Genomic DNA, 24,439 nt, shown 5'->3' on the forward strand with positions numbered 1-24,439 from the left:
TTTGCTTCTGTCAAACAGGTGAATTATAACTGAATGAAGAATAAATTGTGCGTAGAACCTTTATTTGTCATTACAGTGAAGTGGGGCTTTATCTACGCGAAATCTAGGACGTGGTTAGAATGTAGGACGCAGGAACCAAGACCCTAAAATGTCATGACCTCATTAGCTGTCTTTGAGGAGAGCGTACAAATTCTATTTTTCATAAAGCAACATAACCCTTGATAAAGGGGTCTTGTAGCAACGTAAAAATGGATATCAGCTTCAAAAAATGTCCAAATGTGTAGGGGTTCTTTTTTTTCCAGGTGGTACATGTCTGCTTGGCTGGAAAAACCAATTGAGCGAGAGGCTCTGACGTCACTCGAGGAACTTCAGGACACATAAATAGGTGTGTTGGTGTGGCTGCCTGCTAGACAGAATTAAAGAAAGCTGAGAGAGAGAGAGAGAGAGAGAGGGGGGAGAGAGACATGTCATAACTGCATCCACAGGGAGTGTCCACGTCGGTCTTGTGAAGTAAGTGAGCGCCAGCCAGCCAGCCAGCCAGCCAGCCAGCCAGCCAGCCAGCCAATCACCGTGTCGGCATGCCGGGAATTCTGATCCTGCTCCTCCTCGCAGCCATGGCGTGTGGGGAGATGTCGGGGAGCGTCCACACGGCCAGCTGCGTCCCGGAGGCGCCCTGCCTGGACACCGACGCTCTGCACGCGCGGGCCGTCAGCGCCGCCAAGGGCATTGTGAGTAGCTTTTCTTGCCCTCTTCTCGCCCTCTTCAGCTTTTCCAGGCTGTGCCAACCTGCAACCTGCACTGATAAGCACTGGGCTTTTTACAACATTATTATCTGCTATAAAAAAATCCTGGAATCCTGTGGAATCCTGAGTCGTTTAACAGTAAATAATTAACAGTCATTCTTGTCTCACAATAAATGCAGACTGTGTCGCACGACAAGAACATCCTCCTGAAGCGGTCGTCGTTTGACAAAATAACCAAAAAAGTAGGTGGAATTTGATAGTAATAAAAAAAATAAATCTGCCATGAGATGCCCTCTCACCTCCATCATTCTTTCCCACCAACAGGAACGTCTGCACGGATGTGTTCTCCTGAAAATCTGCGATTTCTACCAGGCGGTGTTCTCGCTGAAGCTCAATCTGTCCGAGCAGGACCACATCAGCGATCGCCAGGGCGTGTTCGTGGACCTGGTTGGTCTCATGCAGCGGCTGCGGCGCTGCGTGCGTGTGGTGAGTTCTGAGACGCCACAGGTCTCCCAGCATGCACTGAGCTCTCTCACGGCCACGCCAAAACCTTTCATGTCGTCCTCCTTTCGTGAAGGGCCTAGATATTGGCGGTGCGTTTATATAACCAGGCCACCGAACTGCTGGAACAGAAAGTGAAAGCAGAATGTGGAGAAAAAATTGATTTTTTGCCACTGACAGAAACATTCGGAAAATATATCTGTAAGGTTGGAATGTGTCAGGAATGGCGAGCGGTGGGGGGTTAAGCCCGATGATATGAGAGACGAGCTTTTGAGCGATCCGGGCTCTGTAGAGCTGCACGTGTTGGGCCCTGCCTTCCCACACGACTTCAGCTTCAAAGCCAAGTCCCGTGTTGTGTCTCGACTTGCAGTTCCCCCCGATTCACGGATCACCTCTGTTTCCTTTCAGAAAGAGCACAAGTGCAGGCACCTGTATGCTCAAGCCGAGCAGAAGTCGCTGACTGAGGTAAATTCCACTGTCTGTGGTTTAATGATGATTGTAAAAAAGAAAGAAGAGATTATGTAATTATAGAATGTAGACAATTAGTGAACGAGCCTGATTAATTTACTGCTGAGATAGATGAAAAGTTTGCCAGCACACATTCTTTTTCTCCATTTTATGACAATTGTCTCTATTCTCCCGCAGACTACAAATGAAAAGAGGCGGGGGGCGAAAGACTGGGCCATTATCCAGATTACGAAGCTCCAGCGGGCCACTGAAGAGGTAAGAATAAAACCAGCACAGTCCGTTTGTAATAATCCGGTTTATAGTAAATCCATAATTACGGGCTTTCTTCCTGCCAGCTGATGGAGTCAGAGACCCAAGACAGGGCCGTTGACGAGCTGCAGGCCCTCCACAGCTACATCCCTGGGAAAGGGGTGCGACGCAGGATGCCCATAAAAGCACCCAACAAATGAGTCCCAAATCTCAGGCTTCAACGTGGAGCGTTTCTCACACTTTTTTCTTTTTTCATCTGTCACTGAGTATGTGATTGTGGAATGAAACTGAATACCGAAAGCAACGCACTATTAATTCTTTTGTTCTCAGTTATGAAGTTATGAAGTTGGACCAGCATGTCAGCATGTTGGAATTGCCTATTCATCCTACATTTTTTGCAGTCACGTCAGTTCTAATGTTTTGTGTTTCTTTTGTGTGCAATCGAATGTAAGCTATTGTAACCTATTTAAGGATAAGGACATGAAAATGTATACTTTCATGTAACGTTCGTACTTTCGGTGAAAGGCTACATGCATGCTTGCAGATGCAGGTGTCATTTAATATGGAGGTAATAGCTAATGCTATCAATGTGCACACTGGATATATACATGTTTTTTTATACAATAAATATTTATTGTCCAGGCTTAACTTGCTCTTCAATAAAGTAATGCAGTAGAATGGTGTTCCGTGTCTGGGATTGGATCCAGGGCGCAGGAGCATGGAGGAACATCTTGAACAGAGTTTGGGGAGTTTCCTCAGCAAATTCGCTGGTTAATTATCACTTGATCTTTGAAGCCACGGAGGTTTGTGAATGGGGGGAAAGAACCAAGCTTGCAGGTAACGTGTTTAGGTAGGTGCTGATTCTGCTTTCTGGGTGACACAAAAACACATGGTGGACTTTATCAGAAACTGAAGGTCACATGGGGTACGTTAGCATACCAATGGATCAAAAGGCCGTTAAAAAGAGGCAGGGTGGCCAGAAAAATGTCCCGCAGGCTACTCTTCACTCTGGTGTGCCCTTCCCGGTCTAAGGTTACATGAGATTGTGTAACAAAATGCCCTGCTGCACACCATGCTGGTAGATTATGTTAACGGATCTAGGGGTCTACTGCCTGCCAGCATGAAAAAGAACATCAGCATGAGGGCAAAGTGGCACCTTGATGTTCCCCATAGACAAGGAAATTCTTACCGTAAAAAGCCACCCGTTTGGCACAGTGCTAAGGAAATGCACAGTTTGAGTTCCACGTTCCATATGATGTTTTAATCACATCGGTGGCAATGATGTCAGGTTGAGATAAGTGAGATAAATAGGGCAGCAACAGAACAGGATCGCAAGCATTCAGGAAGTGATGTGGGGTGGGGTAACAATTACCGTTACTGTACGCCACAGACATGTACTAGCTCTGTATGTTATTAATGCAGAGGCTGCATGGGTAAGTTACAAGTGCTTTTTATGTGTTGGAAGGATATCTGACTTCACATTAAAGTCAGGTGCATATAAACTAAAACACTGAAGCCAGGAATGTGAAATCAAGAACCTTCTCTGAACAACGGGTTAGGCCAGTTGTGCTTCTGGGTAACTGTGTTGCTGTCGAGGTGCATGTCTTCCCTGTAGCACTTGTAATAGGAGTAACAGCCTGCTCCTGTTTTCAAGTAAGCTTAGCTCTACGCATGTAAGCATTTAAGTGTATCAGATATATCCAGTTTCTTAGTTCCTTTGGTGCTTAAAAAAAGTTATAACATCCATCAATGATGTAGGAGATGCAGTGTAAGTCACTTCAGGGCATATTTTCCCAGTGCCATATAAGACATGCAGCATGGGGTATTTTTAAGCATTTACGTCTTCAGGATTTACACAAACTGATAAACAATAAAAAGGTCTTATATGTATTTTTAAAGTGCCCTATCATTAAATTTAATGTGAATATGAGGTCCCAGAGCCCGTCTATGGTCCTGCAGTGTCTACAAATGGCGATATGTGAAAAGAGGGCTTTGGCCATTCTGCCTTGCTGTTCACAGAATGGCAGCTCAGGCAGTCGGATCTGGAATTTCTCCCCTTAAGTCATCACATGGGGAATTTTTTTATTCTGAAACTTCCTGTCTAAACCAAACATTGCCCGCTCAACTTCTAAATGTAGTTTAGACCTAAACTACATTTCATTGCCCTGTACTTGTACATGTGTAATGACAATAAAGTTGAATCTAATCTAATCTAATAAACCGCTCTTATATAAGCCTCCTCGTCCCGCAAATGGTGCATCCTGGGAAAATCTCATCGCTCACTTTAGATACAGTATTAGGAAACCACTAAGACTTTATATAAAAGCAAAAAAATAAAAAATAATGTCAGGGGACCTTTAAAGAGGAGGAACTAGCTACCCATCCCGTCCTTTTATTTGTCGAGTCACTCGTCCTATTAGCATGATAGACAGCGCGGAATGTGCACAGACATTTTGCGGATCAGGTGTTCCTATGTTGTCAAACTTTTGTCACAGGACATTGTTGGTTGTCACCTTAGGAGCAGTGGCGTGGTGAGGATAGATTTTTGTGGTGTGAGTGGGGTGGGGGGTTGCAATGACACATAATGAGTTAATAGTGGTGGCCTAGCGGTTAAGGAAGCGGCCCCGTAATCAGAAGGTTCGAATCCTGATCCGCCAAGGTGTCACTGAGGTGCCACTGAGCAAAGCACCGTCCCCACACACTGCTCCCCGGGCGCCTGTAATGGCTGCCCACTGCTCACCAAGGGTGATGGTTAAAATGCAGAGGACAAATTTCACTGTGTGCACTGTGTGCTGTGCTGCTGTGTATCACATGTGACAATCACTTCACTTTTTAAGTGTGTTTTTGAGACATCAGGGGCGTGCCACACTTTGTCATCTTTGACTCTGAACATCGAAACTTTTTTACTGTTTTGTCAGTGTAGGATAAGACTAGCAAATGCTTCGGTTGACCGAAGTAATCAGCCAGCGTGATATAAAAATCCATATTTCATACCCTCCCTGACTGTGCTGAGGCAGCACGAGCACCTCTGAGCGCAGCGGGCCTGCTTTGTGGGCTGCTGGCAGAAACCCCCTGCCTCCTTTGACACTTCTGGTAAGCCTATAGCCCATTTTGGTTTACGATAATCTGAGCGCCTGCACACACACACACCCACACACACACACACACACACACACAGGTCTAATCGGAGGTGTGGGGCTTCACAGCCACCTCCCATGCCTGCGCCATAGCCAGCCTCCGAGGAACTCCACTTGTCTTTCTCTGAAACGGTAGCACAAGGACTCAGGGAACCGTGCGTGTCATTAAATTCACACAAAGAAAAGATGAGCTCATTCAATGAAGTTTGTTTCTGAATCATCTTTCTGACACCTCTGCATTTCTGTTTGTTCTGCAGTTAGCTCAAATGCCAGTTGCAAGGTGTGTGTGTGTGTGTGTAGCACATACAGCATCTTGGTTAATGCAAATAAGCATTGGACAATGCGAGTGTGTGCACGTGTGTATCTGATTGTGTGTGTGTGTGTGTGTGTGTGTGTGTGTTTGTGTGTTCATGCTCAGCAGTTTCAATCTGCTGCGTATGCATGAACAGCAGGAAAAAATACACACGTCTGTGTGTGACAGGCATAAAAAGTCCCAGGGCTTTGCTCTCACTTTCACTGCTGCCAGACTGACACACACCATCCATAGTCTTTCAGTGAAACAGGACTTCACTATGCTTTCTGGAAATATATTTGCTTTAAATGTAATTAGTGTGGTGCTTAGTTTTTTTTTTTAAACTTTGTGATACTGAGCAGCAGCAGGTTACTAGAAAAACTGCATTATGTGACAACTTCAATTTATAGCTTCATTCATGTGTTTTTTTTTTTTTTTTACAACTAATACAAACCTGATTTCTTTGCAGAAGTATTTTGTTACCCATGCACTGAAAAGACACTTCAGCATCAGAAGTTTCTTTTATTCTGCTAACAACACCGCATGTTCAAGGGCAAAATGCCCGGTGCAACTGTAACCTGTCAGTGGTCATAATGTTATGGATGATCGCTGTTCATATTTTTGCATCACTTCTAATTTGCAAATATTCCACATTGTTTAATCTGAAGAGCGCACAGCACCCTGTCATGTGCTGCTTTATAAATTCAGTGAATGAAAAGCAGACATCAAAGATGAATTTGTGTAAACAAATGCAACGTTTCATGAGCGGCCGCATGATGACTTGATTCACATCTTTACAAAGATGAAGAGGTTAGATAAGTGGGCGGAGGATGGCAGATAGTAATCTCAGCCTCAGAGTCTAATGTTTCAGCTCCACCAAAATGTTCCCGGCAGTAGTATGAGGAAGCCATAGAGAAAAGTTAAATCAAAGAGAAAGTTCAATCAAAGCAATGGTGAGATGTATATGAAATTTCTGCCTTGTGGCTACACTGACATTATATAACAACCTCCCAAGATATTTCATGTTACAAAGGGGAAATAACTAAAAAATAAATACCGGGACGTAACGTCTTGCTTAATGTAAAAACACTGAACTTGTGATTATTCAAAATGATTTCACAGCCCTAGTAGTCTAGTAATTGATGAGTAATATCAATTAATATTTAGTATAAAAATGGGGTCTCCTCACCACACTCGTTCACTATCGACTACCGCTTAATCGTATTCAAGATGCGTAAGTCACAGATGCTGAAGACACTTTGTGGCCACAACGCCAACTGCTGTGACCCTGTGTGGCCATTATAAGTAATTAATAATTACATTGACATTGCATGGCTTTTTTATTTTGGTGTAATGTCCCTGATCAATGATGGAAGTTGTTCTGGGTACAGAACTATAAGGCTATAAGAAAAAATTCCATACATCCGTTTAGGCCACCCATGTATTTTGGTTGGCAGTCCAAAGACATGATTGTTGACAATCCTGACATTTCCGGGTTTTCCGGTTCCGTATTTTGTGTTCTCTGTCTTGTTATCCTGATTACCTGATTTTGTGCGTCTTATTAGAATAAATGTATCCTTGCTACGTCCAGTGCTTGTTCAGTCATCTTTTTACATGTGCTTATTGTGTTTATGTCCCATGACAGTGTATATTTTCAGTATATATTTTATTATTTATAATAAAATATATAATAACTGTTAAAGAAGCAGTTGAAAACCCTGTTATTCAAAAAGTATTTCAGACAAATCTAACACTTACACACGCACATAATAATAATTAAAGAAAATATATATATATATATATATATATATATATATATATATATATGTATGTATGTATGTATGTATGTATGTATGTATGTATGTATGTATGTATGTATATATATATATATATATATATATATATATATATAAAAATTTTCTTCCTCTAGCACTTAACAATCTCTGAGCATGCTCTTTGCTGACAAGTTAGGCCTTATCAGGACTCTCAGTTTTTGTAAACTCAAAATCTATAGAAATCTTCCTCCTGTAAGTTGCTTGGATAAAAGCGTCTGCAAAAAAAAAGTAAAGTAAATAAAGTTTTGTCCATTATTTCAACATGACTTTTCTGAGCCCGATCAATTTGTTACACTAATTGCACCTCACATTCAAAAATGACAGAACTCTGCCTCTAAGCATGCCCAACATTCTCCCTTACTTCTCATTTACATGCTGGAAAAGCCACACTTCGCACAGTTTCCATGAGCTCTCGCCTCATAGCGTGTCACTTCCTGCTTTCACTCAGCATTTGCAACATGCAAACACGGTGTGGTAAACATGTGGGTGTAACCTAGCCTGCTTTTACAATCGAGCTCAGATGTCGATTTTGTCCGATTACACGCCGACACTACGCTGGTACTGGTCACCTTGCCATTGATGCGTGAATGAAGTATGAACGTGTTACGTGTTGCTCATGTTACGGTTTTCTGCTAAAACGACTACAAAGGATACAGACCTCCTCCTCAGCCACAGGAAAAGCTTACAGATGTGAGCTTCCCCAAACCACCCTCTGTTGCCCTCACTCTCTCCATCCATGTTATGGAGGCAACTGAAGTCACTGAAACAGAAAACACCCTCTCATTCCTCCCAGCCCCCCTCCAAAGACCAAATCTGCACATGCATCTTTTTCCAAATGACACACAGCACCTTATATACAGTACAGGCCAAAGGTTTGGTAGATTCTCACTGAAGGCATCAAAACTCATGTGGAGTTAGAATATATTTTTTCACCATGAACTCTGGTCTGATCTCAACTACAGCAGCTCAACAAGAACTCAAAGCTCAAATCAGTTCTAAATTAGAAAAAAAAAATTATAATGAATAACTAAACCACACCATTCTTCAAAAATATGTATTTATGTAACTGCTAACAAGCAACAACAAATATACAAAATACACAAACCTTTATACATTAAAATTATACATTGCAACATAGGGTGTATAAATAAAATAAATGTATCTTCATTGGAACTGAACAACCATCTGTCAACACACCATGCCTACAAGCCACTTCTCCACCTAAGAGATAAGAAACATTTTTCTAAACAAAACAACCAAATGTGATTCTTCTGGTGTATAACAAACTCATGGCAGATCACCAGTCTTTGTGGACATTACAGACCACAACATTATTCAGCCTCTCTTGGACCATTGGCCAACTCTTCAATCTGCACAGTGCACTAAAACTCCTCTCAGCTTCACATGAATACACTGGCACCACCAACAAGATTCTGATGAGCACCTCTTCTGCTGCTTTTCCACTGCGGCTACAGGGGTATTTGTTGAGGCAACTGCACAGAGATAGAAGCTCTGTTGAGCTCAGGGTACTGATAAAGAGAGTCATCTAACTCCCCAGTGAGGAGTGCACACTCCACCTTTTGTAAAAGCTTTAGACTCTCCTGGTCAAAGCGGTCACCAAACTGAACCTCCACACTGTCCAACACTTTAAAGAACTCTGGCCTGTAGTGGTCTATTGGTTTACCAGCAAATCGTCTTCAATGATTCATCTCAATGGGTTCAATGGTTTCAGTGGAGTCTCTTTTCCTTAAGAGAAGATCTCACACAATTAACTGCAGCCTGCATAGCTGAGACAGTTTGGGTTTTCTTCTGTAAAGAAACGTTCAGGCATTCCAGCTCTCCAACAATAGCGGAATCAAGTGTGAGGCCCAACACAGTCTTACCTTTGCTAAAGTGCTCAAAGAAGCCACTGGCAGGTGAAACCCTTTTGGATGTGCTTTCTACCATCTCCTCTAGACTTCTGAGCACCCGCTCGTGCTGCCCTCGAAGCGATTTTATTGTGGAATTCCTCCCAGTCCATCTTGTTGGGCACAGTGGTTTCAGGGTGGTCAGAGGTCAGAGGTCAAAATGTATTTAATTAGTGGAAAATATAGAGTGGAAACTAACAGTCAGAATGTTATAAAATGACTATCTGTTGAACGGAGTATCTAAGTCAAAGTTAGAATTCTAAGCAGTTAGATTTCAAGTAATAATATCCCACATAAATGTAAAAATCTGGACAATATCTGACTACAGAAATGTAAAATGACAGTGAAACAACTTAGTCTAATATTTGTGACATTAATGAGAGGAGGATGGCAGTGTGTTAAATGTAAATCCTTCCTCTTTCTGTCTGTTCTCTCTATATATACATTTCTGTCTGTCATTCTCTCTCAACACAGCGTTACTATAAGCACATCACGCTGCTTAAGCTGACAATATATTTTGTCTATGTGTAAAATGCCAGACTTCGCACAAAGGAGCTGAACTGTGGCTTTACGTGTCCCTTTGTTGTGCTTGTTGAACAAGTGTAGTGATCAATAACCAATTTTAATGCATTAAAAACATGACTGAATGCATGAAACTATGTACATGCTGCTCTGCTCTGCACCTAGTAGCGCACTCTGGGTGGAGGCATGGGAGAAACAGATCCACTCTCAAATAGTGTGTTAAGTAGCACAACTTTTATTGTGCTTTGAACAAACATGAATATATTGTTTCAAATAAAAAATATTTTTATGGGAATTTGGGGGGGACATATTTATGTTCGGGGGGTGGGCTAGGAGCGATTAATTTCCTTTCTATTTCACTCCAACTGCGGACTGCTTCAACCCCACAGTATCAGTAATATTATTTAACCTGCAACCAAGAAGCAGTTGCATGACTCAATATATTTGTATGCAGCCTGCTGCATACAAATGAAAAAAATACAAGGAACCGCTACATCAACACATGATATGGTGCTTTCATGTGAAAATGCGGGGGCTGTGGTATAAATAGAAGTGGTGTTGTGGGCTGCGATGCACAAAGCAGAATGAGTGCAAATGGAGCCCTCTTTTAACATTTAAAATCAGATGAATCATAATGGGAACTCACTTCACATCAGGTTTCTCCATCGACCCGTTTAAACACCCAGGTCTTGGGTTGAATCATGTGCTGGGTTTCGACGACACAGTTTTACAAGTCCACATTCGGCATTTGCCCCTCGACCACATTTATTTCCACAAAGATGTGATGTAATCTTTCCATGTCTAAACATAGATTGGCCTTTCCTTTCCTGCTTGGACCTGTAGGCATCCCCAGCTCCACTTATATAGAAGGAATTCCATGATCCGTGAGGAAAAAACTCAAATTTAGTTAGTCAGTGGTTCATAGCTAACCTGGACCACATTATCCATGACAGAACCAGCTCTCAATGATGCTAAAGGCCTTTACACTCCACCAGAAGCTAGCAGCAGTATCAGACAAACGATATCACGCCAGACACAGTCTGCAAAGCCTCCGTTTATTTGCTAGCAACTCGTTTTTCCACCCCTGCTGATTTGTCGGTCCCCACCAGGCTAAGGTTGACGCTCATCTGCATAGGCAGGAGCTAGAGAGAGAAAGAAGGGTCTGCGGAGGAGAGTAGGGCACAAGTTCACCGAACCAACGGCGCATCAGATTGCACGGGCTTAGCCAGCAGTGATGCCACAGATGTCACCAGCAACAAGAAAGGGTGCAGGGCAGCACAAAGAAACAGGCTGCGAAGGTCCGGCAGGCTCTTCCAAGCAAATCCTGTCACTCTGCAATCAGGCTGCAGTGCATAGGCAAATACTGCCACCTTGTGTTTATTGTTATAACACATGGGTACGAAGACAATTTTAATCATTTAAAATTAAAATGGTGGTTTTGCTGGGAATCTATGCAAATTCAAAAACGCAACAAAAATCAACGTGCAATAGCTGAAAATTGTTGAAAAATTTTTCCAAGTAGACATTATATAAAAAAAAAAAACATTTCTAGGTTGTAATTTCATTTCATACGTGGAAATCACATAAATGTTAAAAAATTCTGAAGATCACGAATGCTGTGTCCATAGTTTTTCTTAACATTTGACCAATTAACGCCCTCTAGTGGAAAGATCCAGCACATGCAAAGTCACGCATAAGCATGCGCTCATCTGAAAAAAAATGCACATGAAAAATTCCTTGTACTGTGGCATTGCAGTGACAGTAGTGGCTCAGCTATACCACTGAGCTGACTTTTGTCACAAGCCCATATCAAAACCCCGGCGAAATGTCACTGAGAGCTCCGCGTGTGCCTGTGATGTTTTATCAGTAGCTAAACCACAAAGGCGCCAGCGTTGTAGACAAGGGAGAGATAAAGGAAGCCCACAGCCAGGTAAGGCCTGTCATGTTACCACCATGCGGCTCATACTTGATGCTGGTGCAAGGCCTCCGTGTGCTCCAACCCCAGCAAAGCAATGCAGAAGCAAGCAAAATTGTCCCGGTTTAAACTAATAAAGGATTTCATTGTGATTGTGTGTTTCAGGTTGCTTAATTGGAAGTACAAAATGACATGTTGTTTTTTTTTTACTTCGTATTAATATGCATTCATCAGCAGTGGAGACAATGATATGCTGCAGGTGCAGGCCCTCTCTCCATCCAGTGGACCGGTGCACGTGCGTTTGAGGGAGAGAGGGATGAAAGGGGAGGAAAAAAGCGGGAGTTAAAAGTGCCTGCCTGAATGTGAGAGTGAGACCATTTTGAGCAAGCGAACGTTTCTAATATCCTAAAAGAGCCTTGTTGTTTTGCAGTTGCTGTGGCTGAAGACATTAATAGATTTATTTCAATGATTTGGAATAATCCTGTTCCCTGTTAACATATGGAAAATATGGAATACATGGTTTATTTGCAGATTAATGGTTGCGGTGCAAACAGACTGATTCCTGTTTCAGTGTCTGTGTGATATGTGTGTTGGTCTGCGTGAGTCAGACAGTGGCGTATAAGCGAGGTGTTGTGTCTGATGCCGCTGCTGATGTAATTGTGGCACCCCCACAGGCCATCGGCGTGAAATGAGGAGGCTGACACACAGACACAGCGCTGGGAGTGGAGACTCAACAGGACACTTCCTGCTGAAAAGCAGACTGATCCCACTAACATGGGATCCCGGGTCTAAAGATAGATTCGTTTTTCCTTTAGTGTTTGGCTGAGTGAAATTTCCACGATCCCCTGCTGAAATGTGAAGGTGGTTAGTCAAGTTCCAGATTCCTATAAAGACGAAAACATTAATTTAGCAATAGGAATATTCTGAAATGGCTAAATGGTTCGCTGAAACTGAGCCTCACAGTGGACAGCTGAGTTTATCACATTCTGTGGTCCTGCAGTGACCATCACAAGGTGACGAGGAAGGAGGAAGCAGAAGCAATAAAAAAATAGGCGATTCAATAAACTGATATGAAACAAACGGGACAGAATTCTAGAATAAAGGAACCAGGATTCAATATGGAAGGTTAAACACAAATATCATGTGCATGTTATTCACAAATATCAAGTGCCAATCAGTACAAAAAATCAATCTTTCAACATAAGCCCAAATGATTGGCCAAGGTGTTTGTACAGGAAATGCAGAACTTTACTACCTGGCTCCAACCTTTTTTTTTTTTTACTCTCTGCCACCAAGCACTGCAAGCCAGCCCATAATTCAATGTGGCGGTGCATGACGTCACCAAGTGAACGTACTATCACAGACTCTTTCCCACACTTGTCTCTTAAGAATGTCTCTTTTACCGATTTACAGCACTAATTGGTCGTTTTTTAAAGCAGTAATATGAATTAAATGTGTCATATTGTTCAGATGGTAGATGCATTCACAGCTCATTAACGGCTCAGTGTTGACTGATGAGAATAGATTACACCCGCTTTCACATGCCAGAAACGCTGAGACCCGTTTTTTGATTTTATCAGCACTGAGAGGTCTAATGTTACTTTCCCACAGTGACCACAACTATCGTGTGCACAGTTCTGCTGCATCACTGCTGAGGTCTGCGTGGCGAGCCAGTCACACGTTCGCAGGGCAGGCCTGTCCACATGGGGATATGTTTCACGGCCCGGAATGCACAGACACCTCAAACACACACATTCTTCTGCAACCATGAGCTGTCACACAATCACAAAGCGAGTAAAACCAGGGGCTTTTCAGAAGGGGGGGGTGGGTTGTTTCTTGATCTTGCTGATGAGGGCGCACCAGCACCCAAATACACCTTAACACTGTTCTCATGCTCTATCTTGTTATCTGTTTTTATTTTTTAAGTATATTTCATGATGTATTTTGTCGATATAGGTAGATGGTAGCGACTGTTCTGTACAGTTTACAGCTGTACAGCTGTCTTGACAGCGGTGATGTCACAAAGATCTAGATCTGGTAATTCTAGCCGATCCACATCGAGACATTTGTCTAGACAGCGCAGACAGATAAAGATGTGCCCTGTGGCGTTGTACCTGGACAGGTTCCACAGACAGACACAGACGGTGGGTCAGGTGTGTGGTCTTGACACAGCTGTTAGGGCGTTGTGTTACGGGGGGGTCATCCTTCAAAATGTCTCTTTTATTCCAAAAAGATGGATTATCATCCTCAGACAGCCACAGAATTATAACATTTTACATGTACATAAGCAGTGTCACGCACCCACTGTGACAAGGATGGAAAACCAACATGGCCGGACCCGGAACACGTTAAAGGAGGGAAAACCGGTGTAGGGTATTGGGAAGGGGCGTGGCTTGCACTCAGTGCTGGACGTCGAGGAAGAGCACTGCTTCAAGCAGATAAAAATGTAGTTTAACAGGGTTAGTTTAGGGGGCAGTGGTGGCCTAGCGGTTAAGGAAGCGGCTCCGTAATCAGAAGGTTGCTGGTTCGAATCCCGATCCGCCAAGAAGCCACTGAGGTGCTGCTGAGCTCCCCGGGCGCCTGTCATGGCTGCCCACTGCTCACCAAGGGTGATGGGTTAAATGCAGAGGACACATTTCACTGTGTGCACCGTGTGCTGTGCTGCTGTGTATCACAATGACATTCACTTCACTTTCAGTTTGATTTGAATCAGATATATATGAAATTCCATAGTGATCTGTGCATCTGTTACACGACACACGACTGAACATATTGAGCCATTCAGAACATTCAGGATCCAAAGTCTTTAAGCAGTCAACTAGAACCGTGAAGACCATGAATATGTTCAGCCTTACAGTGCACACAGGAGATGACCCATGCTGACTCCAGGCTCAGATAGCAGCAGTTGTTTCACCTGGAGTAAAAATACCCTGAGACAGGGCCGCTCCAAACACCCAGGCATGCGGACAAATTGACTGTTCAGACAGGGACAGAGCCGAATTCCACCCCAGACGTTATTAGAGATGAAGGGCTTATTGCTTTTGTGTCTGGGCCTGGGAACGAGTCTTGACCACCTCCATCCGCCCGGCTGCACCAGCCAGTCTCACATTACCCACAATCCCTTGGGACAGAATGTGGAGGAAGGGCATGTTTGGAATGCTGTAATAGGCAGAACTTGCCCGTAACTCATCACACCGCCGTCACATAGCACAATATCTCGGGGACACAACAGACACAGGCGCTGCAGCCACGCACAGTTCAAATTACGGTGGCGCTAAGGGCAACTGTGTCCCCTGAAATCCTCTCCTGAGACATTTACGTGGAACTCAAATGAGACCTCCAGTGTGGCGTCACTCAAATGAAACACCCTGCGTGGTTCTAATGGTGTTGTCATTGTGCCTGCTTCAGATGTTCCTTGTGGGATATACCTGGCTGCAGTCGTAACGTGGCTGTCCTGCACTTTTAGACTGAAAAAGAGGGCCGCGTAGCCGCTTTGTAATATGCACTGTCGCAAGCACGATTTCTCACAGCACAATAATTTAAAGAGCTCTATAACTCATATAACTTATTATTAGCAGTAAAGTAGTGAGGGTAAAGCATTTGAACCTTCAACATTGCAGGAATCAGCACCATTGCACACTTGGTTATTCAGTAAGTGCATGTTAGTAATGCAACACCTACATGGAATAAATGCATGGATTGGGAATCTGGGTCCACCATCTTAATTACCAATATCACAGTTTTTTTTAGCTTTTTGGTTGTCTACATGGTTTATTTGACGTTACTCTTGTTATTCTTGCACTGCTTGCCTATGTTGCATGCTTTTGCACTTTATGTAGCTGGTTTGTCTGTCACACATGTGCACTTTATGTCAGTGTAACTTTGTGTAAATTTGACATGTAGCACCAGGTTCCGGAGAAACGTTGTTTCCTTTCACTATGTACTGTACGTAGTTGAAATGACAGTAAAGCTCAACTTCAACTTGTACTTCAACTTGAACAGTGGGGGTTATGGGGTTAGTTGGCTTGTTTCTCCCCGTGAAATTGCCCACAGTGCATGGTGCTAAGTTCATAGTGCAGTGAATAAACTGTTTATTATATAAGAATATATTATTGCCGTACACAAAAAAAAAAAGGGCCGCGTAGCCGCTTTGTAATATGCACTGTCGCAAGCACGATTTCTCACAGCAGGAGAGCTAAGGAAAAAACCCTCCAGCGCACGACCCTTGAGGTTTGAAGCAGACAGAAATGCTTGACAGAGGTGCAAAGTGGTGAGCGGCTTGACTATAGAAGAGTGAGGAGCCGGGGGAAGAGTCCCGCGCAGGGCCCACGGCCCACGGCGGAAGGCTCACATTAGCAGCCTTTCCAAAGCGCACGTTCCTGACAAGAACGAAGGCGTGGAACCCGTCATCTCTGACCCTGTAAGTACAGAGAGGATTGAGCGCGCAGAAGACGGGCGGTGACAGCCCAGCGTCACCCCGGCTCCCCTCCGCAGGACAGCATGACCGCCGCCGACTCCGCACTGGGTACGGACAGAGTGGAGGAGGTGGAGGATCACGTCGGTCGGGTATTAAGTGCCAAAACGGTGTGCTGCTCTTCTCACGAAGCCCATGCATAATATATCTCCCCTTGATTTGTGAATTCACACCTGATCTATGCAGGCGCCAAGACACCTGCTCCAAAGTAATGCGATCCAGCGGTGACATAAAACGGGATTCCGCCTGTTTACATGATCAAAGATTCATGTTTGGCCTGGCATGACCGTCACTTGTCCGTTGCCCATTGGTCACTCTGCGCTTTAGTTACTTTATTAATTAACCCCGCAAATTACAACCCAGCAGTTCACTGTGAGAAAATAATTTTCCATCAGCGGAGGCCGGCCGTTCTGGTGACATATGAGGAAATGAATGGACGTGTTAAAGCGGCCGGGCGCGTTAAAAATGCACGGCAAGCGCATGTTAAATATTAATTACTCACGTCCAGCCAGCACGGCTCATTACTTTGATGTGATGTGCAAACGCAAATTATTCAATCACTTCTGTTTCATGCAGGGACACAAAAGCACACTGGATCCGTGGCAGATTCGCCACACCTTGTGCTGGCCAGAGCAGTGCACAAACGGCTCAAATCCACACGGGCAAAAATGGCTCCAGTGCGACTTGATTGCATCCTGCCCACACAGGTTGTTTTTTGCACTTTGGAGAATAATGTAATCTACAAGCCCCGAAAAGACAGGGCTGCTTGTCAAAAAGCCAAATGAAATCACACACAAACTGTTTGTTCTCAAGGAACCACTGGGGAGTGGAGGTGCAAATATAGAAAATATAGATGGGAGACTGACATACCACATACAAGGCACAACAAGTCAGGTTACATTCGGCATCTGTTGGGGCAGGAGAAACAGCAGATGGACCACTTTTCTGGCCACATTGTGCAGGGCTGAACATGAGCTCGCTGCTGTAATGAGCACTGGCAGGCTGGACATGTGTTTACAGACTGACTTCACTCTCCCGGCCTGGCAGCTGCCCACCCGGGCAGAGCCGCCAGCCTCCGGATGGGAGGGGGGGGGGGGCAGCGGCCCTGTTCAAGCCACTGCTGCATCGGACGCAGTGCCGAGGCCAGGATCCGAGCCATCGAGGCTGCAAACACTTCCAAAACAATGCACTACAAAAATAATACAGTCAGAAGAACAAAAATGGCCTGGCCAACACTGTCAGTGACGGTTTACCATGCCAGTGAAAAGTGATTTTCATGGGATCAATTTCAGTATTTGTATGTATTTCATCACATACACATTGGATTTCCTTGGTATTTAAATTATTGCTCAGTTATTATAAAAAAAAGATACCCAAACTGTGGCATGTGTGCACTGGCCCCATTTAAAGGTACACATGCTGTAATCATGCATTTTATGTGCATTCAAAAAGCATTGTGAACGTTTGACTTTTTATGCACTTTCTCGTGGCGTAATACAACAATAATAATATTTTGAGTTGTAAACATGTAAGCAGCGAATTATTAATATCACGTACAAAGGCATGGTTGCATCTGCAATATTCTGCAGGCGGCCATTAACAACGGCGAATATGGGGAAGCGAGCGGCCGGTCTGAAAATACTTCCTGACCCTCGGCATGCGGGGAGAGTGTGGCTTTCCACAGCATCTAAATAAAGTTCTCCGCATGTACATACAGTCCAGGTCAGGCGAGACGTGCTAACCTGCGCCACGTGCTAGCGGCGTGCCTGGTCAGAAACCGAGGCTGCGTTTCGAACCCGGCCACGTCTTTGGCAGCGCGACCCTGCTCTGTTTACCCAGTTCTCGGGTTTTATTTCCCGCCTGTTTGTTTGTTTCGTGGTTTTTTCGGGCTCGTTCCACAGACTTCCCATTGGCATCAGACGCCTTGTCTGTTAGCATCCGCTAAATGAGCGCGATGTAACGCGACAAATGCGGTTTACTTGAAGCGGACCCGAGTGACCCTTTCATGCTCGTTTTGATAAACCAGCTGCTTCCTTTCTGCCCAACCCAGATACCTGAACTTGGAACAGCAAACAAACCCGGGATAAAAAAAAAAAAAACGGGCACCTCCCTGAGAGCGGACTCATTGCGACTTCACAAAGAGACGGAGCCGAGAAGCCAGTGAGTGCCTGTGTGGGAGAGGTGCTTCTGATAGCCATTCGTTTCATTTCAGGCTCCCAGCCTCTGGTGTCAGGTCCCGGCCCGAGCGCCAGCTAATGCACCTGCTATCGGACACGAGAAGCAGCTCTGGAGGAGCAATCTAGAGCTCCAGGGGCCTTTATGTCAATTTAATAACATCTCATTCCAAGTTCTCTTCAGTAGGTACATTACCAGGAACATTTTGGAAACCACAGTAAAACTAAAGGTTTAATGAAGTCCGATGGCTAACCTAATCATATAAACTTTGTAACTGTGAAGAAAAAGTTATGTTTAGAGTGATTTATCCAGAATATATATTTACTTGACACCAAAAATATTAAATGGCCACAATAAAGATAAATAAAAATGCGTAGACCGTTGAATGGACTTAAATGACCTTCTTTTGACCGTCCTCATGAGCGTCTGTTTGAGCGAACTCAGTATTTGCTGTGCGAAGCAGACGTTAATCCAGACAAAACTGTATTGTACACCTGTAGGGATCCCTATTCATACTGTTCAGCACAATAAAGACATCTTTGTCACTCATGAACAGGTGACTCTGGCTTTGTCCTGGACAGAGCAAGGTTATAAATGCCCAGCAAAGTGTTAGTGTTTCCATGATGACCCCTCGGTAACCGGAGGAGGACGGCCGTTAGGCCTACAGTTAGGAGCCGCTGGCATAAATCCCATCTCCACCGCCAACCATCTCACTCTGGGAAGAAGGTGACCCTACCTGCACTGGCTGTTGGATTCAGTGAAATTTGCAAACGCAAATGAAAGTCATTGGTCCAGGCTGAGAGCACCAGGTCCGATTACTGCTGGAAAATGGCTTTGTGCAGGAATACGGCTTTACTTTTGAAGTGAGAGAGCTGTATTCTGATTGGTTCTAATCGGTCCTAGCCACTTGTTTGGCTCTGATGGGCCAAAAAGAATAATGTGGGAATTCAGGTAATAACATTTGTCCAGTGTTAAGTGAAGAGGCTTCTTCTGTGGCATGGTCGAAATATACAACAATCATCATTTAGGCCACCTGTTTGACTCATTAGATATAAATAAGACATTAAAAATGATTAAGGGTTTTATTCCCTGCTGAGTCCTCAGTCATCGCAGCTATAAAGCAGAATTCCAGCACCGATGTGACTGAGTTGGTCGGCTCAGTGCAGAATTAATCAATTCCAAAGTACGCTTTAATACCAAATGTCCTTAAGCATCATGTCCTTTATGTCCGGGGAAGTGGTGGCGTAGCGGTTATGGAAGTGACCCCGGTTCGAATCCCGATCCGCCAAGCTGTCACTGAGGTGCCAAAAGCTGTGGACTGCAAAGTGTAAAGTGAAATGAATTTCATTGTGATACACAGGTTCTGTGTATCACATGGTTCTCACAGTGAAATGTGTCCTCTGCTTTTAACCATCACCCTTAGTGAGCAGTGGGCAGCCATGACAAGCGCCCGGGGAGCAGTGTGTGGGTACGGTGCTTTGCTCAGTGGCACCTTGGCGGATCATTCAAACCGGCAACCTTCTGTTTACGGGGCCGCTTCCTTAACCGCTAGGCCACCACTGCCTGTGTTCTATTAATTTCGACTGTGTCCTGTATCTGTCCCTGTATGTATCATACTATGTACATACTACCCTGCATGTGTCATGTCTTCGTCAGGTCATTGCGTGTGCTACATGTCCTGTCCTATGTAACCATGTAAATCCCCCTTCATGTGCACAAGCCGAATGACTGCGTCCTCGTTGGTATCAGTCCCCAGTTCGAAGAGCAACACACACTTTACTGTTCACAGAAAGGCATGCCCAAAATTGACCATTTTGCCAGCAAATAACTGTAAATTGTAAACCTCAGGAATTAGGTTGGAGTGCGCTTTCCAAGAAGCGCTTTTTAAAGTGAGTCCAGGGTGAAAGAAATATCCGTTTGATATTGAGCTGTTAGAGTTTGTAGTTGATGTTCTTTCACATTCCATTTTCATTCCATTTTATATGAATATGCATTACATTTTATAATTTTATTCATTCAACCAATAAAAATAATAAAGCCTAATAAAAACTGATTACATGTCATTTATATGTCTTCAATTGTTTTTTTTTTTTTATTACACTGACAGGGTAACAATCACTTAACATTTATATGTTAAACACTAAATCGTGTCATGATCCGGATCCGGAATACCCCTGCCGGTCCGGATCATGACACGTAGAAGTAAAGAGTAATGGCCATCATATTCGGAATGCAGGGGTTTGCTGTACAGCATGGGATCCGACAACAATGCTTTATAAATGAGGGGAAAAAGAGAACGCAGCACACAGTTACAGTAATGACCAGCACATTTGAAGTACAGTATCATTCAGTAAACAATAACAGTGCTGTAATAAAATGGACAAGTACTCCCCGTTCCTAATGACCATGTGGTTTTTATTTAGACTTCTGGGGTCAGTGAAAGATTTTGGAGCGCATGAGAATGTACTAGACACTTCAGGTGCCCGGGCCGTGATTTAAGGCCGAGTCGTTTCAGGGTGTGTTCGTTGTGCACATTCTCAGCAACAGCCCAGTAGTGCAGTCTGCACCTAGCTCATGTGACCTCTGTCCAAGAGCGCTGATATATATCAGGAACAAGAACAGCCCGGTTCGCTGTGACCCTCGAAGACAGGCCTAACCCTATGTATCCTTTCCAGTTGCGCTCCCAGCCATGCTCGTGCTTGCTGACCCGCGATGGAAACAAGTCTATTCCTGCGCCAAGCAGAAATGGCAGCTTTAAATTTAGAAACTGAGAGTTATGGAATCTTCCTACTGACAGATGTGTGAAAAATGTTAAAAGGGGGCTAAAAGTTTCACATGAATGCTAACAATAGCACAGAGACGTGCTGTCAGTTTCGCTGGGTACACCCTGGGCTGGGAAGTCAACTGGGCTGATGAAACTCGTGGAACGTGTAAGAGTTACAAAATTCAGAAATGCACGAGGGTTTTGACATGTGCTCAGATGATATTCCGCGCTGTCACTGACTGTGAACGTAATTGCAGGTGCAGCCAGGTCCTCAGCTGAATAAATGCATACGAAAGTCCCACACTGAAGGAGACAGGGGAGGCCAGATCTGACACAAACACCCATGGGAGCCCTGATCTGATCAGGAGACGAGCGGGAAGGGTTATGGAAAAATGACACTGCCAGGGCTGCCAAAACTGTGGACCACAATCAGTGTCCATAATCGACTGGACTCCTTGCTGATGCTTGTGGAGTCCTGAATGCGTGCAACAATTCCTGCGGATGCACTGCACTCGGTGCCCAGCTGGCTGCCGTGGACATGCTGTGGCCAGTCCAGTGCTACATGAACCACTTTGTCAGTGGAATGAAAGTGGAGGAATGTTGGCAGGCCGCATCATGTGCTCAGAAATAGCCCTTCCCTAAGTAGCGCTTATTGGGCACAGCGACCCCTGCGAATCCACCCACCCGCCCCTGAAAGAGCCCCCCCAGAGGAGGGTGGCATGCGTGTCTCTCCGTGGAGGCAGGATTTGGTTTGTTGGGATTTCGAGTTATACACAAATCCCTGGTGAACCGGGTGCGATATTGTGTTACAGTCTGAGTGAATGGGTGTACCGACCCCGCTGAACCCTCATTAGTGCAGGGGAGGTGGGCCAGCTCAGGTCCAAATTAAGAAAGTGAACACACTGACCCCAGTCCAGAGGGATATGTAACGGCCTTAGACTGAAACCCTGTCTTAAGAGATGCTCCTCTTGTCAACACTAGTGCTTTGACGAGTTCTGCACCCACTCATGCCAATTCAGCTTAAAGGGTCTGAGTAGCCTCATTTTGTCACTAATTTCCAGAACAGGACAGTACTCTGCCAATTTAAGAACATGCCATCCAACTCCTCCCTGAAAATTACTTTACATTGCATTACGTTTAGCAGATGTAAACGTGACTATAAAAATCCTGGGCCATCCAAGTGACAGGTTCTGGATATACACTAGCAATCAAAACTTTTTTTTATTTTTTTTTTAAATACTCTAATTTATGCATGTTTTACATTATAGAACAAAACTTAAGACAAGGACTATGAAATAACACACCTGAAGTTATGTAATAAACAAACAAGAACCACCTTAGTGGTTCTTGTTTGTTTATTACGGGGACAGTACGGGGACATTGTTTGTTTGTTTATTACGGGGACAGTACGGGGACAGTTTCCAACAGTCTTGAAAGTTTATGAACTTTCTTATCATTCACTCATGTTAATGAGCATCTCATCAAGCCCCTTTTGATGATGACAATAGTGAACAAAGTAGCCCTGAAGCAGATTTCACCCTTTCCTGAATTACTAAATATGTTTATTTCATTGGATTCTTCAAAATGGCTCCATCTTAGTCTCCATAACAGCCACAGAGTAGGTGTGTCCAAACTTTTGACAAGTAATGTAGTATCTTTTATAGTTCAGGTAAATGGGTGCAGACCTAGAAGTCAGTTACTAGGCGAGCATAAGTGAATTTGATTGGAGTGGATATGCATAGCCAGTGGAGATGCCTGAATGCTTGAAAGGCCACAGTATTCCAAGCTGTTTGTGAGGTTTTCACTGTCCATGCTGGGGGGCCTGCATGGAGATTATTCCAGTAGTCAATGTGAGATGGTTGTTCACTACTAGGGTCATGGTAAAGCTGCGGTGTTGACAAATGGTGAGTGAGTACACCAACAGCTGTTCATATGTGGCCATCTGTGTGACATGAAGTCAAGTATGCACTACAGTGGCAAGGGAAAAAAAATCCTAATGCACAAATACACTGGTACCAATAAGATTATTTCTGTTGAAATAGACTGAAAACAGAAAGCAAAAACAATTTGGTTCCTACCTGAGGTCTAATTTTAGGGTGGTAGTAGCCTAGTGGGTAACACACTCGCCTATGAACCAGATGAACCAGGTTCAAATCCCACTTACTACCATCGTGTCCCTGAGCAAGACACTTAACCCTAAGTTTCCAGGGGGACTGTCCCTGTAACTATTGATTGTAAGTAGTCTGGATAAGGGTGTCTAATAAATGCTGCTGTAAATGTGATATTTGTCCCAGAAGATAAATGCATATTCAGTTACGTTGGAGAAATTTAGTACTGAAAATATTGCATTCTACCAGTTCGATCTGGACATGTGACAGCACTGGGGTGCAAGAGGTCACCATGGCAGACAGACAAGTCGTTATTCTGGCTATGCATCAAGCCTGGTTATATATACCATGGCCCTTCTATCCTGGGAGTGCAGATCTTTGTGGAGTAATCCCTGTGTTGGAACCTGATTCCATGCAAAGGATTGGCAGCAAAGGTCTTAGTGTGCATGGCAGGCACAATGTAGGTTGAGGTCGTTCCAGACACTACCTTCAATGGTGATACTCATGAGGCCCACCACTTCCTTGGTGAATGTGGAAATCTATAGTAGGCCACGCTGGCATCACAAACACTTGCTTTTCAAGTAGGGCAATTAAAGCTCCAGGGCTCAATATAGACACTGCAGCACTTGACACTTCTGAACATCAATATGCAGACGTGTGCTGCGTACATGAATTTAGGTGTATGCATTAACCTTTGAGGTTCTAAAGGACAATGCAGTGTACTGTCACTTATCAAACAGTATAATGATTATGCATCAAGATCAATAGGGTATGGTAGCTCATTGGGCTACCAACCAGCAACTCACACACTTGCGACTATAGCACTTACCCTTACGTTGCAATGGAAGTGTTGTTGCACAGCGCACGTTGGAATTTGATTCTTGGCTCGGGTTGGGCTGTACCTGTATCACTGTGTCACACATTGGCTGACACATGCTGATGCTTCTCACCATAACAGGCCAGCAGAAAACCAAGGTCAATCATGCATTGTGGAGGCAACCAATGATAAAAATAGCCCACCAACATTTCTGTGCCAGGACCTGGGACAGGACGGAGCACTTACAGTAATACACAATAAATGACCAGAGAAAGTCATAGGGAGTATGGATAAGACTATCCATGTTCTTCAAATAGACTATAGGGTTAAAATAATTACATAATGCATGCTTTTGTTTGATCCTTATGCAGCAAGACAATCTTTATAAATGTTTTACTGATGAAATTTAAGAGATGTTTATTTAGCATGAAATAGACCTGGACAGGCCAGCTTTGGTGGAGTTTATTATGACATGGCAGAGGTTTTGTAGAGCAATGTGCAGTAGCACCAGGACTGGGACCCAACAGTGGAC

General features: G+C 44.1%; 1 protein-coding gene across 1 annotated transcript; it reads left to right on the top strand.

The window, feature by feature from the left end:
• Nucleotides 1-421: 421 nt before the first annotated feature.
• LOC114765002 (uncharacterized) lies at nucleotides 422-2,605 on the top strand. The gene is made up of 6 exons (XM_028955020.1): nucleotides 422-728; nucleotides 923-985; nucleotides 1,068-1,229; nucleotides 1,653-1,709; nucleotides 1,890-1,967; nucleotides 2,048-2,605. The coding sequence occupies exons 1-6, from the start codon at nucleotides 579-581 to the stop codon at nucleotides 2,159-2,161; spliced, it is 624 nt and encodes a 207-aa protein (XP_028810853.1). The 5' UTR covers nucleotides 422-578; the 3' UTR covers nucleotides 2,162-2,605.
• The last annotated feature ends 21,834 nt before the right edge of the window (nucleotides 2,606-24,439 follow it).

The sequence above is a fragment of the Denticeps clupeoides genome, chromosome 15, assembly GCF_900700375.1.
Source record: "Denticeps clupeoides chromosome 15, fDenClu1.1, whole genome shotgun sequence".
NCBI classification, from domain to species: Eukaryota; Metazoa; Chordata; class Actinopteri; order Clupeiformes; family Denticipitidae; genus Denticeps; species Denticeps clupeoides.